Source organism: Aplidium turbinatum, chromosome 17 (assembly GCF_918807975.1).
Source record: "Aplidium turbinatum chromosome 17, kaAplTurb1.1, whole genome shotgun sequence".
NCBI classification, from domain to species: Eukaryota; Metazoa; Chordata; class Ascidiacea; order Aplousobranchia; family Polyclinidae; genus Aplidium; species Aplidium turbinatum.
The window spans coordinates 787,158-804,095 of NC_137488.1; the positions used below are offsets into that span (position 1 = coordinate 787,158).

A 16,938-nucleotide genomic window follows, 5' to 3' on the forward strand; every position below is an offset into this window, starting at 1 on the left:
TTTTTGTGTACTGTGCAATATCCACTGCGTTTTCAGTTTATTCTTGGAAATTACTTCACAATCACATCCTTAAGTCCTAATTTAAAGTTTGTTGTAAGTGCCTTGTAGTGTTTTTGTAAATTTTTTTAATTTTCTAATAAAAACTGGACAAATATGATGCTCTGGGTTTTTTTATGGGTTTTTTTGGGTTTTTTTAAGTGGGTTTTATTAAAAAAACCCACCCGGGTTTTTTTGGGTCGGGTAAAATACCAACAACCCTGCTTCATTTGCATGTCGACAAAATGATGTTGAGAGACCAGAACGATTAGGGGTACTTTCATTGGTATAATATGCTGGCAAATTTTGAAGAACTGAAGGGTACGCATTGTCTTTCAGCCTCCTTTTTATCAATTTTGATGTTTCTCTTTTTATTTTGCGTCTACTTTTGTGATCAGCAGATTCATCCAAAAAATCTGAAGGCTGAAAATGCAGAGAACAAAGTCGAGAATACTTAGTTGGAGTAAAGTCTTTTCTTGCCAATCGTTTTAACCAAGTCTGAAGCAGTTCCTTGTTATTCAACGGGAATGAATGAAATGTCACATTTACATCTTTGCTTTCTCCTGTGTAACCTGAACGACAGTTGATAGCTGCACATTTATTCACCATCGTAATATCTTAACTTTAAGCTGGTAACAAAACACTGGACCATTAGTTGCGAAAGCATAACAGAATCGACATAGTTAAAATAATGGCACCATTTATTTGTCATGGCTTGCCACTACTAAAGATTTTTGGTAACTTGAATTTGTCTATTTTGAATCAAACATAGCCAAGAATTTGACAACATTGTTACATGTCATATCAATGGTTGTGATAACTCAATATGGCAACTAGAAAATCTTAGATATTGTTTTCAGAACCAGAAGTGGTTTGGTACTGTCTTTAATAGCCTACAACCTGAACTAGAATCAAACCAAGCTTATCAGAAGCATTGGTGAGAACAATATCTACCTTACCAGTAGCTTGTGTAGGCTACTGAGCTGGTACAAGCATAGCCTATTACATCAAGAAAAGTTGAACTAGGGTACCTTTTATAAGCTACCTCGCCAACATAAACCCACAGTAATTGCCATTGTTAGAAATGTTATTATGGCAAACAAATCAGCAGAATGAAATTGATTAATGCTAACGGAACTAGTGATTCCACAATCTGTAAATGACTAGCTAGAAGATACAAGGCTGCACCCACAACAAAGTGTAATCTAGCCTACATAACCACACAATAAATTTCCTGTGGATTTGTTTTATCAACACAAGTTTGGATGATCACTATTTTTCCATTTGCGTTCCAAGCAAAACAAACGTGCTGCTGACATTTCACAAATGGAAGCTAGACGAGCGCATGCGCGAGCGGCGATTCGCTTGGCCTTATTTTGGGCAGCGCGCTTTTAAATTTCCGTTGGCTTCCTGTCCAGATGCTATTATAGCGACGTCCACGCCCGGATATATTCCGATTCGTTTACATGACATTGTTCGTTATGGAAAACAAGTTCTGGTTGAAATTCTATTCTAAAGCAGCTGGTAGCGAAAATGCGGTTGAGGCAAATGTACCGTCTCTTTACTACACTGGGAGAAAAGTAGCGTAGCTATAAACGTAGCGCACTACTACCTATCTATGGGAATAGAATCATTTACACCATAGTTCATAAAAATCTGTTGATGATTAGTAGATTAACAACAATCGTCGAATGAGGCACAACTTTCGAGTTCTGCCAATCAGTAGAAGACCTGGTGAGCACTTGGTCACGTTCATTCGTCAGACCAGTAGCGCGGTAGGTTTGTGTTTATAAAGTATTCAACAAGTCACTTTTTTCACGTGATCGATGTTTCTACTGTCAGCTATATTGCTTGTGTAGCCTAATCTCATCCCATCCTAATTAGCTGCTTCAATGTAAACAAACGTGTTAAAAGTCCAGCACAGGAGACAACGGACTGTTCATGGACTCCTCCAGCGAGTACAGGCACCCAGCATCCTGGAAATAAACTCAATTGCACAGAAGCGAGGTCTAAGTTGTCTCATAACTGTTAACCTTGCTAGGGGGTAGTAAACTGCACCTCTTTCCCATGCAACCCAAAGGAACCAGCTCGTTTCATTCGATTGCTAGAAAACAGGGACAATTAACTCTGATTCGGTCTTCGCAAATGCCGACAACTCTCTTCCAGACAGACTTGTCCGAAACCAAAATATTTTGAAATGTTTCGTATCGTACCAAATGTTCATACGAGTCTTCAAATAAAATACGCACCGTGTTTTGCTTCGACATGGAAACGTAGATTTTTATTTCGTTTTGCTTGAAATTGATTATGACTTCATCATACATACCCTCTTGCAGGGCATGGAGAGGTTTGTTTTATGTTAAATATGTTGCAGCTGTAAGTATCTAATGCATTGTTGTTTTTGGTATACAAGTAATTAAACAAAATCACCTGACAGCGTTACGTTCTGCGATGCGTTCTGTCCTATTATGTCGACGGCTACACGCCTCGGCCCAGTTTGCACGGCAACCATTGTGAAGGACAATGCACTCTTGGACTTCTGTTCGGTGAGCAAGGAGGCACCATGAGGTCCACCTGCGGCCAGTATGGGACAGCTATAGCACCACTGCAATGCACAGAACGTTGCTTTATCGCAACTATCAAACATCAAATGTAAACCAGTAAATACAAAGCGGTAAGTTAGGTTTGGACAAGCAGCTCACCGAACAGCACACACGGGCGCTAGCAAGCTACCTGCATCATTGAACAGGAATGGTCAAGATGAATAGAGGGCTGGAGGTGCCACCTGTCCTCAGGATCCACTTTATCACTTTGTTGAAAGGTCATCATTTTCCATATTGCTATCTTCTTGTTATCAGTGGCAGCAGCTAAGATACCTGGCAATGATTGGTCTGGCGATAAGTGTTCCTTTCAGTTATCTGTCTTGTGCATACACAATACACATACATTGCTGACTTCTTTTGAGCTTTTTTTTTCTTAAAAAGTGACACAAAACAACGTCAAACGTAGTGCTTCTCAATGATTTTCCCAATACCAACCTCACGCATTATTGCAAGGGTCGTGAAAGTAGCTAGACATGCCAAATAATCGTTATACTTATAGAATGACTTTCATCTTCATTCGATCGTGACCTTAACAAGTATGCGTTCAAAAATAAGCACTAAGTTCTAAATTTCAAAAGATCGGATAAGCTGACAAAAGTACATACGTTTAACAGCGCAGTAAGCCACACTGGTTATGCACTCTTTGTCTGAGAAACCATGAGATGATTTCAATACCAAGGCATAGTTGTCTCCAGTGTTTAAGTCCCACAACCTGAAGATAATGATACAGTTTTACCCTGTATGTGACCACCAACTTGGACGTTATAGCCCGGCTCAGATGATGTTTATTTTGATGATTGTGCAATCACTTTTTTTCCACCCACTGCTGATACTGCTGTTTTATTTGGTGACGAAAATGTGTTGTATGTGATACACTATTATGTTGCAATTCAGAGATAAAGATCCCACGTAACAACAGTTCTGATAGGCTATCAATAAGCTGAATTGGTATAACAAATTAATCATTATTTTTTCGATAAAACATTGGTCACACCTCACTGCAGATGGGGTTGTGTAACTAGATTGTATTCATAAACTTGAACTCATCAAGACAGTCTTCTGGGACTGAGGGAAATTCTTTTACCGCACTATTTTGTCAACTTTTACCCCTACTGCACTAAAAAGTTGATTTTCTTAAATAAATCCAAGAAATCAAAATTAAGGCTATCCTATATTTTCCCAATTTGAAATCAAACCTCATGAGCAACTCAAAAATAATAAGCCGTCAAATGTAATAAATTTCATGTTTTCATCGCTTACCACAACCACAGTAGACAATGCATGTCATCCTTCCACTTAATCTTAAAAAACAAAAAATAAAACGCTGGCCAAGTATTTCTATGATCACTATGCATGAAGGTATAAAAACCTTGCCATGGGTTGTTCCACCTTGAGTGCGGTTCCTACCTGCAAGGAGCACGAACGAGTACTGCGGCAAGAGGAGTGATGCCAAATATGCATTTGAACATTTTACCAAAATTTCTCAAAAGTCACAATTACAATTACCCCATTGTCCAAGTCTGCTTAGAACTAGCAATGAATGAATTAGGTGGCACCAAAGCATACCTTAAAGATGGGTCGGAGGTAGCAGCAGCAAGTAGAAAGCTTCCCGCCCACACAATGCAAGCGCTCCCCTCCACCCCACTAAACTTTACCCTATCAAGCTCCTCAACCTTTCCATCTCCATGCACTCGGCACTTTACCACCTGGAAGAGACCGGAATACAAACCATGATACAAACCATGAAACATTTACAAACCATGATACTGACTAAAGTGCCTTCAGTTTCAAATGTTTGTGCAATTCAATTCTAACCTGGAGATCTGCTGACACAGCAACTAAATAATCTTTGTCTTGACAGTACAAAAGTTGCTGGATGGAGGAGTCCAGACGGAAGCTCTCAGACTTGATTCCTTTTTCATTGATGTGATGTACGGCACCTACACGATGACAATCTATTCAGCTTGCAATACAAGTAAGCATTTAAAAAATGAAATAATATTGGTGTTTTGACAAGTTATTAGTCAAAAGTGAAAGTCAAAAAGCCCACGAAGCGTGGCGCCAGTCGTGTTGCGGCCGGGACGCGAACTTTTTTCCTACAAACTTTTCGTTACTTCGCATAGAGTTTGTATTAATACAATGTGAATGCAAACATTTTTCGTTGGCGTGTCTGGTTCAGTGGTTTTATCTTGTGCCTTATGTTCGTGAGGGCAACGATACGACGCCCATGGAAGTCAATTTTTTTTCTTTAAATTAATTTTTGCGGTGCACAAAAGCTTTTCAAAAAAAGTAGAGTTAGGGTTAATGACTAATGAGTTAGGGTTAATTCTTAATCAATTCGGAAAATCTTACTGTGATCCAAAAAAGTTTGAAAACAACAAATGTGAAGAACCTTTGACAATCTCAAGACGATTATTGTAGTTATATGATTCCAAATCTTAGTTAGTCTTTATTAGTAAATTTTACAAAACATATTTTTTTGTAAGACAGTTTAAAGTTAAAATAAACATCGAAATATAGCAAATGCCCCGATAGCTCAGTTGGTTAGAGCGTGACTTCTGGAACAAAAAAGCTTCAAGACCAGGTGGCGATGGTTTGACTCTCGGAGTGTGCACTTGAGCAACGCATGTTAAGAACTATTCAGTGGTACCTAATGGATGGAATAATTCTCCGACAACAACACTTCAACAACCAGAAACTCCACTCTGTCAATCTCGGTGTTCGGGCCTGCGTCAGTGATTCAAGCCATGCATGCATGCGAATGTGCCAGGATTAAGCTATGCAAGAAGCCTTCCCAGTCCGAGGATAAAGATTCAATCAATCAAACAAACAGCTTCACAAAAACTAAAGTTTGAATTTTAGGGTTATGGGGGCTGGTATGCACTAGAAAATTATGATAACAAGCTTAGTCCCAAAACTTAGTTTTGTTTCCCAACTGAGTAGAGTTGTTTCAAAGAATTCTTTGGTTCCAGATTATGAGTATTTATATGCCAGCGAATATTATTGTACTGCATGATTTTGCAAACTTTTTCACCTAGGGTGAACGTTGCAAGCTCCTGGTCTAAAATAAAATGAAGAAAAAAAAATACGCCAGTATGCCACGTAGAAATGAAACAACAATATTGTAATAAAGATATATACTTAGTAATTATGCATATTATACACATAGTAAAAATTTCAACAAACATGATATCTCATCAACATTGAAAAATATCTCATCAGTCTAATAACCTTCTGATAAAGCCTCTACTCACCATCAGCCAGCCCTATGTAAAATGTCAAGCCTTCCTTTCTTTTAAGAGGGACTTTCAATTTCGAACTAAAATCTTTCTTGTAGTCGGCAAACATATCCAGCGCAGTCTCATCTCCGCTGACGGCAGCTCGAGCCAGACTGGCTATGTTGCTGAAAGCCAATACAATAGTTTGTTTACCAAGGTTATTGACTTCATTATGAAAATACCCATCATCATTATGCACTAATCATAAAAAAATAAGTGGCAAAAAGAAAACGTATTTAAAGATGTTGTTATTTTAAACATTATAAATATATACATTGAATGAGCTTTTGTGTAACTTTGCACTTTTGAAAGGTTGGCCTACTCAAAAGAGCCCATTACTGTAATAATAATATTTTGTGACATAAGACATCTTGACAAGTAATAGTATGGAGGGACTGGAGAGAAAGTTTGAGAAATGAAAAGAAGCATTTGAAACCAAGGGTATGAAGGTGAATCTTGAAAAAACAAAAGTGATGGTGAGTGGAGCAGAAGGAACAGTTGTTGAGAACAAAGTAGATCCCTGTGGAATATGTGGCAAGAGAGTGATGAGAAATTCAATGCAATGCAAGGAATGTGGAAAGTGGGTACATGCAAGATGTGCTAATGTCAAGAGAGCCGCAACAAAATTGGCGAAGTTTTTTGTTTGTGGGAAATGCAGTAAAGGAAGGAATGAAGTGGAAGGCCATGATGATGAGTTCTGCCATGGCATCGAAACAGTGACAGACTTCTGTTATCTGGGTGATCGGATAAATGGAAGTGGTGGATGTGAAGCAGCGGTGACAACAAGGGCAAGATTGGGCTGGGCAAAGTTCAGGGAATGTGGGGAAATGTTGCATGGCAGAAAATTTTCACTAAGGATGAAAGGAAAAGTATATCGGAGCTGTGTGCGGCCTGCAATGCTATATGGTAGCGAGACATGGGTATTGAGAGAGAGTGAACTGGCAATCCTGAGAAGAACGGAAAGGTCAATGGTGAGAGCAATGTGTGGGGTGAAAACGAGAAGGGAAAAAAGGACTGAAGAATTGTTGGATATGCTAGAGATGAGAGAGACCATAGACCAACTGGCAAGGGCAAATGGAGTAAGATGGTATGGACATGTGATAAGGAGGGAAGATGGAAGTTTTCTTAGAAAGGCACTAGATCTAAAGGTGGATGGGAAGAGGAAACGCGGTCGTCCAAGAAGAACGTGGAAACAACAAGTGAAGGATGAATTTAAAAAAGTCGGACTGAAGGAGGAAGATGCAAGGGACAGGGTGAAATGGAGAAAAGGGATTAAAACAATTGCTGCGCGGAAACAATCGGCCACCCCCACTAGTGGGGAACAAACCGACGATGGATTATGATGATGATGAAGTGTTTGCAAAAGAAACTCAGAAGTAGCATCACTACTTTGTGGTTAAAAATCGGCAATGCGAAAAACTTCCCTGAAGATAAGAAGCTCAACTGAACAGAAAAAGCAACGTGATGATTTGTAGAAAAAATTATAGAAACAGCATAATACATGATTTTTGTGTGTAAGCAATGCCACCAGTGGAGTTATGCAATGCCACCAATGCATAGGGTTACATTCATTTCGTTGCAAAGTGGATGACTGTCACCACTGTGAGGAATGGTTAAAGCAGCTTAATCTATCCAACTTGACTTCACCTGAGATCGGGGTCACCAGAGCCGAGGTTGCCGGGCTTGCAAACACAGTCAGTGATTGGTGAAAGAAATGCATGTCTGTACACAGGGTCATGCTGCACCCGGCCTCGTGTGTCTATCTTCCACGCAGCAAATATGCCCTCCTAAAACATCATGAGGATGATAGAATCACTGAATGACATCAAACAAAGCAGTAAATACCGTAGGCTACTTGGTTGTTTAGTTGTTAAAAAACAAATAAAGGAGCTTAGAGGCCTGCTGTGGGATTTTGCATTCTTGCAATATATTATACAAACAGCTATGGTACGGTACAGTACTTAATAGCCTACTAAACATTTTTCTTGTTAAAAAAAAAACAACAAGCGACATAGAAATTTTTCTGGCGATCCAACTTTGGATCGCAACCCATAGGTTGAGAACCACTGATCTTACATATTAGAAGATATTATATTAATGCAACTGGCAATTATTTTATAAGAGTTAAAACGGTTGAACGCAAATTCTAAATTTTTGCTTCTGGGCTTTTGCTATAAATAGATGAGTGGCCCTGGTCTATTATTTTACCAACCTACTTAATAAATTTCCAAACTGGGCTGATTTTATCTACAGCACCAGAACTTGTTAAGTTTTACATGTCATGCTTTATTCAACAATTTGTTTTAATTGTTAAAACATACAAAAATTTCATGCTGATATTGTATAGGTCTTTCACAAAGCATACATACTGTACAGTGTACAATAAACATAGCATGATATATTCCTTTGTCTGGCATAGCCTAAATACAAATTACACATCTGATTATTTTATGGATGCCATTTATTTCAAATTCACTCAATGATAATTTTAGTAGAATATTGACACTGTAACTAGTAGTTTTGTATGGCACTTTTCACATTGTGAAGGTTGTCCCTAAGCTAGTTCCTAAAAGTGTTTCCACAGTGGTGAACCGTGTTGTTGCAACCACTGGGTAGTGCAATCCACGACACTGTGACTCATAATGATAACAACGTGATAATCTTTGCATTCTATAGCATCCAATTTCTTTGGTAACGGAATAAAAACAGATTGGAGAAAGTCACCAGGTGGTTTCCCACTGTCATGAACATGAGGAATACTTGTGTCAGTACCTACATTTTGTGGCATATATACAAGTTGCCTGTTTAGTTTTCTATTGCACTACAAATTTCGTCTGCAGTGATTTTTGGACCTTCCATCAATATCTGGTTCATCTTCTTTAGTGCCATTGAATAGCTCTTTACTGTAATATTCCCATCTGTTGTAGATTTCTAAATTATCTGTAAGCATTCTGCCATCCTCTGAAAGAATACTTTATCGTCGCACTTATTTTTGCTTTCAAATATTTTTTTGGATCATCATCATCCAAATTCGGTTTTGTTTGCGCTAGTGCTACATTTGTAAAAAATGGGAAAAGGAGGCGAACATGGCCAATGGAACCATGTTCACAGTTCTCATGAAGGATTTGAAGATGAGCACATACAAACACATGAAGAAACAGTTGCTAACTGCCAATACCAAACGTCTCTCCAGAGCCAGAATTCTGCTCTCACGCATTGAAGGAGGCACGCTGCCAAACCTTGTGTTCAGCGAGAAGAAATTTGATGTCCAGCATCATTTTAACAGTCAGAATGATCATGTTTAGTCATGAGATGACGTGGAACTCCGGGTAGTCACTCGGAGACAAGGGGCGGCATCAGAGATGGTGTGGGTCGCAGTCAACGAATCAGGAAGGACTCCATTGTTTTTGTGGACCAAGGAGTGAAATTGAACCAAGAAAACTACCGAAATGATATTCTTGAGGGTTCATTGTTCCCTTGGGCAAAGAAACATTTCAAAAATCGTAATTGGTCATTCCAACAAGATTCTGCTCCTTCACATGGAGCTAAGAGAACGTAAAACTGGCTTTCAGCCAATGTGCTTTTCTTCAAAGGAAGAATAGCCTCCTTCATCCCCAGACCTGACCCCCTCATCATCAGTCATTATCTCCGCCTGTAGCAGATTGCGCATCAACATGGCTTATTTGCTTCCAAGTGTGGCGATTTTGAGCCAACTCGCCCAGTGTCGCCAAGTTGAGTCCGGTCCATGATTGGATGTTGTCTTGCCATCGTTTTGGTTGTCTGCCACGTTTTCTTTTTCCTTCTACCTTGCCTTCTGTGCAAACTTTGCTGATTCCGAATTGTGATCTTTTAGTGTGGCCGAACAGTTTTAAAACTTTTGACTTTATTATTGCTGCAATTGGATGTAGTTTTGTCATAGTTAAAAGATTTTCTTTTCGTGTGGTCAAGTAACCTTTTGTTGGTCATGCTTCTCATGATGTGATTTTGGAAGGTAGTGAGTTTTTTCATTGTTGATGATGCCCAATTTACGCATGCTAGACTGTACAGCACGACTGGCAAAACGTAAATGTTGAAATTTTTGATTTCAGTTTGATGGGGAGTCTATTGGATGTTAGAATCTTTCTGTTTTTTTCAAATGCTGCCCAGTCTAAGCCAATTCGGTGTTGCACTGCAGTCTTTCCATCGTTGGTCTCAGATAGTCCGGAATGGCCCGTTTCGGCAAGTCCGATTTGGCTAGTCCGTTTTGGCGAGTTCCTTATTCGGCGATTTTTTGAAATTTTTGAAAGGAAATTATCGGGTACCGTAGCCTAATTATCATTGCCGTTTTAACATCGTTTTAACGTCGCTAAATCGTGCAGAAAAAAATAAAATGTTTGAACTATTAAATTAAAATTCGTCATGTTTATGTCAGCACAAATTTGTTCTAAGAACCCAGTTAGCCTAACAGTTCATTTTTACATTGTAGTAACAGAATGAAAAGGCTAACCAAATGTGTGGCCTACAGCTTGGATTGAAAGGAAATTAACGGGTACAGTAGCCTAGTTGTTTCGACCAGCGGAAATTGCCGTTTTTACATCGTTTTAACGTCACTAAACGTTGAAATCGTGTAGAAAATGCACAGCCACCAAACCTAGAAAAGAAAGCGAAAAAAGAAAACTTTATTTCGTCGATTGTAAAATAGACCTACAATTAACACTTGCAAGAGCAACAAGGGTGATTTAACACAAAAGAAATTCAAAAAGTGAAAAGTTTTCCGAAGTTTTTACTTTGAGAGTCTCGCATTTAAAAACTTGGTTGTGATGTCATAAAAAGACTCAGAAAAATAAACATTGCAGGAAACCGGCTTAGTGTGACCAACTGACCATGCGGATTCAGAAAAAATTAAATAACAATGGAGATATAATTAAATGTAATAAAATACAGACATAGGATTCAAAGAACCCAATTAGCCTAACAGTTTGTATTTACATTGATTCAATGTCTGAATATTGAATAGTATTCAATCGTTAGATTTGCTGAAGGCATCATTGGTTTTTCAAAAAATTGCCGAATCGGACTTGCCGAATAGTAGCAGACCCTGGATAGTCGGTGGCCAAGATATATGAATTCTGGTACTTGTTCTATTTGTTTTCCGTAGAGAGTGAGACTGAGTGTGTTGTTAGTTTCGTCGGTTGTCATACATTTGGTATGACAAGCATCCTACCCCCTGAACCCCCTAGACTTTGGCATCTAGTCTTACCTGGAGACTGTGGAGAGTAAGGTTTTGAACAAACACCGCCAAAATTAAAGCTATGCATATTGATTGTGACACTTTAATGGCATTTACTTTCTCTATCTCTGTGTGTTTATTACCAAGCCAGACCTCTTTAGTTTTATATTATTTCTTTGGTGTTTTTTTATTATTATTTGTATGTTTGAACTAACAAACAGAGTAAAGCTTCCGCTCATTGCTGAAGTGTTGTTGACTCTAAATTATTCCATCCCTGAATGAAAAAACGGCTGACATGATTGCAAATTGAGTTTCCAATTATAGTTTGATAGTTGTTAATAAAACATAAAATTTAGACAAGAGCCCTAATCTTTCAGTATTATTCATTCCTAAGTTTTCTGTAATTACTTTATCTGCAGTTCCAAGTCGACTGCCAGAACTTGTCCATCTTATGGTAGTTATGCTCGTTGTATGGAGTCGAGGAACTTCATGCACTTCTTTACTGTGGTCATTCCAGATAATAACATCTCCATTCGCCCACCCAACCACCAACAGCTTCCTTGTAGGATGCCACAAGGTAGCAGTTGGAGAGACACTTCTTTGCACGATAGGACCAACATGAACAGGTAGGCCCTAAAATTTAGAAATAAACAAGTGGCATGATTGAACCAAAACAGCCATCACAGTAGAATATGAAATATGTTGTATTGTTGTAAAGTCGATAAATTTGAACAAAACTTATTTGTTTTCTTGAAATTATGAGAAATTGCAAAATAAATCTCAGAAATTACATTGGGTAAAAAGTAGTAGTAGTAGGTAAAAAGAAGATAAAAAATCCAGTGTCTTGACTTTTTAAGAAAAATAGAGTTGTGTGATTTTATTATCATTTCTATCATAAAATTTCTCAGCATGCTATAGAATTCACAGGTGCGAAACATGGAACAAACTTCCTTCTTCAATTAGAAAGAATGATACAAAGTCACTTTTTGTCCACAAACTAAAACAACATTTAAGCAAAACGGACACGCAACAGAAAGACAACATAGAAAGGCTATTTTGCATTCTTGTGAAGATTTCGGTTGAAATCCGAAATAATTTACAAAAGATTAGGCTTACCTAACAGTAATGTTGACTGCTTATGCTGTACTATTATGTTTGTAGATATTGACATTAAATGCAACACTCCATAACCAACATGACACCGTCACAAAAGGGGATGAGAGCTTCATCAACACCATCAGGACATCATCATTTTACCTACCAGCTCATCCATTCCACCACCCACCAGAACAAGAAATAATAACTTAAACTGGATCTCGAACCTTAATCGCCGTGGTGTGATGTGCAGTCTAACCATAAAAAGAGCACAACACTTTTCTCTCCTGGACCACATTGAAACGTGCTTTTACCTGGAGAATGGGTTTCTTTTATGTCCGGTTTACTTTCTCCATCCTATTATTGTTATGATGACTGCTTAGTGCTCATCCACATCAATATTGGAACTGGAAAATTCAATCTCCAAGACTTTTCCTTAGGCTGTCATTTATTACTATATGTATGCTTCTTTTTGTTTTTGTTTTATTTTTTGCTGTTTCTTTTTTGAATTTTATGACCGTTGAGCCGTGCCAGCATAATAAATATAGCCTACATAATAGCCTATATTCAATATACATATAGCTAGAGCTCGACCGATATCACTTTTTCAGGCCGATACCGATACCAATATTTATGAAATTCTTAGGCCGATACCGATATATATATCAGCTACGAAAAGTTTGTTACCAACAAAGTTATTAAGCAACAAACCAGTCCACGAAAGTTTATGCATTAGTTGCTGTAATGGAAAAATCATTCTTAACACTAATCACAAAAAAACACTGAACAAAAAAGAAACAACCCAGGCCTCGAAATTCGTTTTTGCTGACGGCGGACAAATGTGTCCGGTCGGAATTCTTCGCCATTTAAGAGGTATGCCTACGGTTTGTAAGGCTTTTTAAAATTTCAGCGAAGGCTTTCATCAGACCAACGAGGTGCGCTTGGAGAGTCAAAGCGCCGTGTAGCTGCAATACGCTGCATAACTGATTAACTTCCACCGTGAACGAGGTCGTGTGGCTTCTTGTGTCACAATGCTCTGGGCACGGGTCGGAAAACTTCCACAATGGCGTTACTATTTTCTTCTGTGCAAAGTTTCACTAGGCTTTTTTTGGGGGTTATTTTTGCAACTTCTACAATAACACTACTATTTTCTTCTGTGCAAAGTTTCACTCGGCTTTTTTTTGGGGTTTATGTTTGCAACTTCTACAATGACGCTACTGTTTTCTTCTGTGCAAAATTTCACTAGGATTTTTTCTTTGGGTTTATTTTTGCATATCATATGAGCAAAAGTTAATTTTTCCTGGGCCTTTTCTTTCTTACTGTAATACCAAAACTTGACAAATTTTGCTGCATCTTGCTGTGATGGCCTACCCATATGATCTAATTTTGTAACGAATCTTGCCTTATCAATGTCACTCGGAGATCAAAGCCAAACATTGTGACGTAAGACTTGAAATAAGTTGTGCGTGGTTAGTGTAGAAGTGCACCGGTACTCCCATCAATTTTTAGCGAAGAGTTCACCTTTCTCACGCTGATGCAATGTTACCAATCGTTGAAGCAATGTAAAAATCGAACGTTTTCCTGCTTGAATGGAAGCTAAGGGATACAGTAATAATATTTTCTAGATGCGCGCACCAGAATGGGCAAGAAATCACATTCTCGCAACAATTGTTCGTGCTATGCAAGCACGTTTGAGCAACTTGTGTTTCTTCTGAAGGCATGTATGGCTGGTTTTGAGTTTGCTTTTGCTGGCCGATGTATATCGGCGAAAAATAGCCGATACAATATATCGGCTACACCTGATATTGGCCGATATATATCGGTCGAGCTCTACATATAGCCTATATTCAATATACATATAGCCTATTTTTGCTTTTTTCGGTGGCAATGCCGCTCAACACGCGCCATCACTATTCGAAAAACGCTGTGTCTTACATAAAAAAAAACTGAAAGAGGATGTCAAGTCAGGTCGAGGGGCTATTGGGGGGAGCATCATGCGATGCAATCATAAGAGACTTACGTAAATTTCCTTGCGACAGGTACTTCAAGGCAAGGCCTAAAAGTGTCGCTTCACACGAGAAATTCTCAAGGTGCCAGCGTCGCCATTTTTAACACGGCTGGAAAATGCTTTGATCAAAGTTCTAACGCCTGGCATCAAACATTTCGCCACAAACGTTTCGTGCTATTTGACACAACGGGTTTCCTTTATGGATAAAATAACCGAAGTAGGCTACTTTTACTTGTCAACATTTGTGCCAGTTTGTATTTTGCTGTATGAGCCAATTAACAAAATTGACTCTGTGAGATACTTATTGCAACAGCAGCACGCTCTTTAACACCTACAAGTGATGAGCTCTCTGGTTTTCACCATCTTCTAGAGTCCGCGGGTGCGGATGTTAACCAAGAATGCCTCATTTTGTTGTGATACCACACGCTTCATCAGCACCTAGCATCTGAAGAGCTGTTTCCTGTGCTTGAAAGTTTGTGGTACAACATCTTCACAAAGGAAATTTTTTACGAGGATTTAAGTGAGCTCATGCACTTCTGCTTGAAGTACCTTGTGCGCTGTTCCAACAAATGTATTATTAAGTCTTTCTGCTCCAGCTACTCACTGCACAACTCGTGATTAAGGCCGCTGTCTGATAAAGCCATTCAAGATGAACTGTTGATTGGCATATGCGTGGCCCACCGATTTCCTGGCAAAACCATTGTTGCGAAAAGCACTTGACTGCCTGTTTCCAAATGGTGGGCATTTTTATCTACGTAGGTAGCCTACACAACTTAGCGCTTGATACTCCATTGCAATCACTCAAACAGCGTGCGATTAAAAACTTAAGTACCTAAGTGACTCGAACGTACAAGTTGTACATCTACACAATTTGTGTGGCAATTTTTGGCACAACCCTCATCTGACTCTTGTGACGTCACATCATATGACTAAATTCGACAAACAAACGTAGAATTTTTGGTCGTTCGACAAGAAAGAAAAAATCGCAGCGCTGAGCCTACCACATGATTTAATTTCTGAAAAGACATTATGATCGTAAAAGACAGCAATTCATGAATTAAAAATATAAATGAAGTCATCCATACAATTGTTTTAGCAACACTTTTATAATAACATTTTCATGTTGTCATCAGACTACTAGCATTTTGCTAACTGTGTCACTAATTGGTATCAGGCAATAACAATTTCAAGTTTGTCTCTATAGCACAGTTGATTAGCATGTGAGTTTGTGAATGAAGAAGCTTCAAGATTAAGCGACACTGGTTTAACTCTCGGGGTGTGCACTTGAACAGTGCATGTTAAGGACTGCTCTCCATTCAAAAGCATCTAATGGATGGAATAATATGCTAATTTGTGACTATCAACGTAATTGCGCCCACTACACAAGTTTACAAATATTTGCAATTGAAAAGAATTTAACAGTTTTGTTATCCATAATGTCATCACAACTTGTGTAAGTTTTTTTTCTTTCTCGTGACTTTTTTTCATTTTAAATTTCTGTTTTTACAAAATTCCATTTTTTTATTAAAAATATAATAAAAAATGCTATCCTGATTTTCAAATGGCATAAAATTAAATGTATCAACAAGAAGTGTTTCTACCAAGGTACGGGTGTTGTTAGAATCATCATCACATTATTCACAGCACATTTTTACAAATTATTTGATTAGGTGGATCACGCAGAATTGTTCTGCCAGAATGACAGTGGTCTATATAGCTTCAGAGGCCAGCCTTTATTAAGAATAAGCTATCTAGTAAATATTGCCACTGCCTTTATCTAGTTTGAGACCTTCATCAAGACTATATATATTTTTTTTAATTTTTTTGATAATATTTACACAAAAGTGTTACTACAAACAACATAATAATATAAGACAACATGTAGCAATGAAATTATATCTTAAATCAATATTTTCCAGAAAAAAAAAATTACCGTACCTCTTTATTGTATGAATTTACAACTCCTCCCTTTTCTTCAGGCAAATTTAATCCAATACTGACCATTCCATGCTGTTCGTGCCAGGATAGACAAGTGGTCACTGCACCAGAAGAACTTTCCAGAGCAGAATCAAAATATAAAACCATTCTATATTTTAGTTATGAAGAATAACTTCATCATGTACAATATCACTGGTAAAGACAAACAGAAGATTTCAATAAAAAATTATGTTAAGTACTTCAATTCAGAATGGTTGAAATTACCCAATTCATTACCAAATTAAAGTTGACTATAAGTCAATTGTACCACTGCCTCCTGTCTTAAAATTTTTAGGGGGTCTTATCAAAGTTTTTTTTTGTTAGTTAGTGCAGAACGTCTCAAATCTTTTATAGTAAGACCCAATTTAAATAGATAATTCTATGCGATCCCTTGATTGGCAGTTTTCAGTGTAGACCACATACTGACCCTCTTTTAATTTAGTTTGCCAAGCTGTAGTTCAATTCAATTTGCCCACTTTGCTGCACTATTTACATTTTCACCTATTCCGCTGCTATCTTAATTGTAGCGGTTACAGAAAAAAAAAATTGGGGTCTCAGCAAGACGATTTAATTTTATTTGTTTCGGAAGAAAAATGCAAATAGATCACATTCAACATTCAGTTCAGTCTTTTTTTTTCAATTCAGTTCAGTTTTACTCTTTATTTCTAGCGCAAAACTGAAATAGACGATTGATTTATTGAATCTTTATCCTCGGACTGGGAAAGCTTCTTG

At 38.1% G+C, this 16,938-nt stretch overlaps 1 protein-coding gene across 1 annotated transcript in view; it reads right to left on the reverse strand.

Annotated features, from left to right (window-relative positions):
* Positions 1–16,314, reverse strand: part of LOC145786819 (intraflagellar transport protein 140 homolog) — a 78,721-nt gene extending 62,407 nt beyond the window's left edge. The window contains exons 1-9 of the mRNA XM_082598559.1: positions 16,168–16,314; positions 11,535–11,759; positions 7,565–7,704; positions 5,894–6,042; positions 4,455–4,579; positions 4,206–4,345; positions 3,245–3,351; positions 2,770–2,912; positions 2,467–2,641 (exon numbers count right to left, since the gene is read on the reverse strand). Coding sequence (XP_082454685.1) covers positions 2,467–2,641; positions 2,770–2,912; positions 3,245–3,351; positions 4,206–4,345; positions 4,455–4,579; positions 5,894–6,042; positions 7,565–7,704; positions 11,535–11,759; positions 16,168–16,314 — 1,351 coding nt within the window. The remainder of the gene's footprint in view (positions 1–2,466; positions 2,642–2,769; positions 2,913–3,244; positions 3,352–4,205; positions 4,346–4,454; positions 4,580–5,893; positions 6,043–7,564; positions 7,705–11,534; positions 11,760–16,167) is intronic.
* Positions 16,315–16,938: the final 624 nt, after the last annotated feature.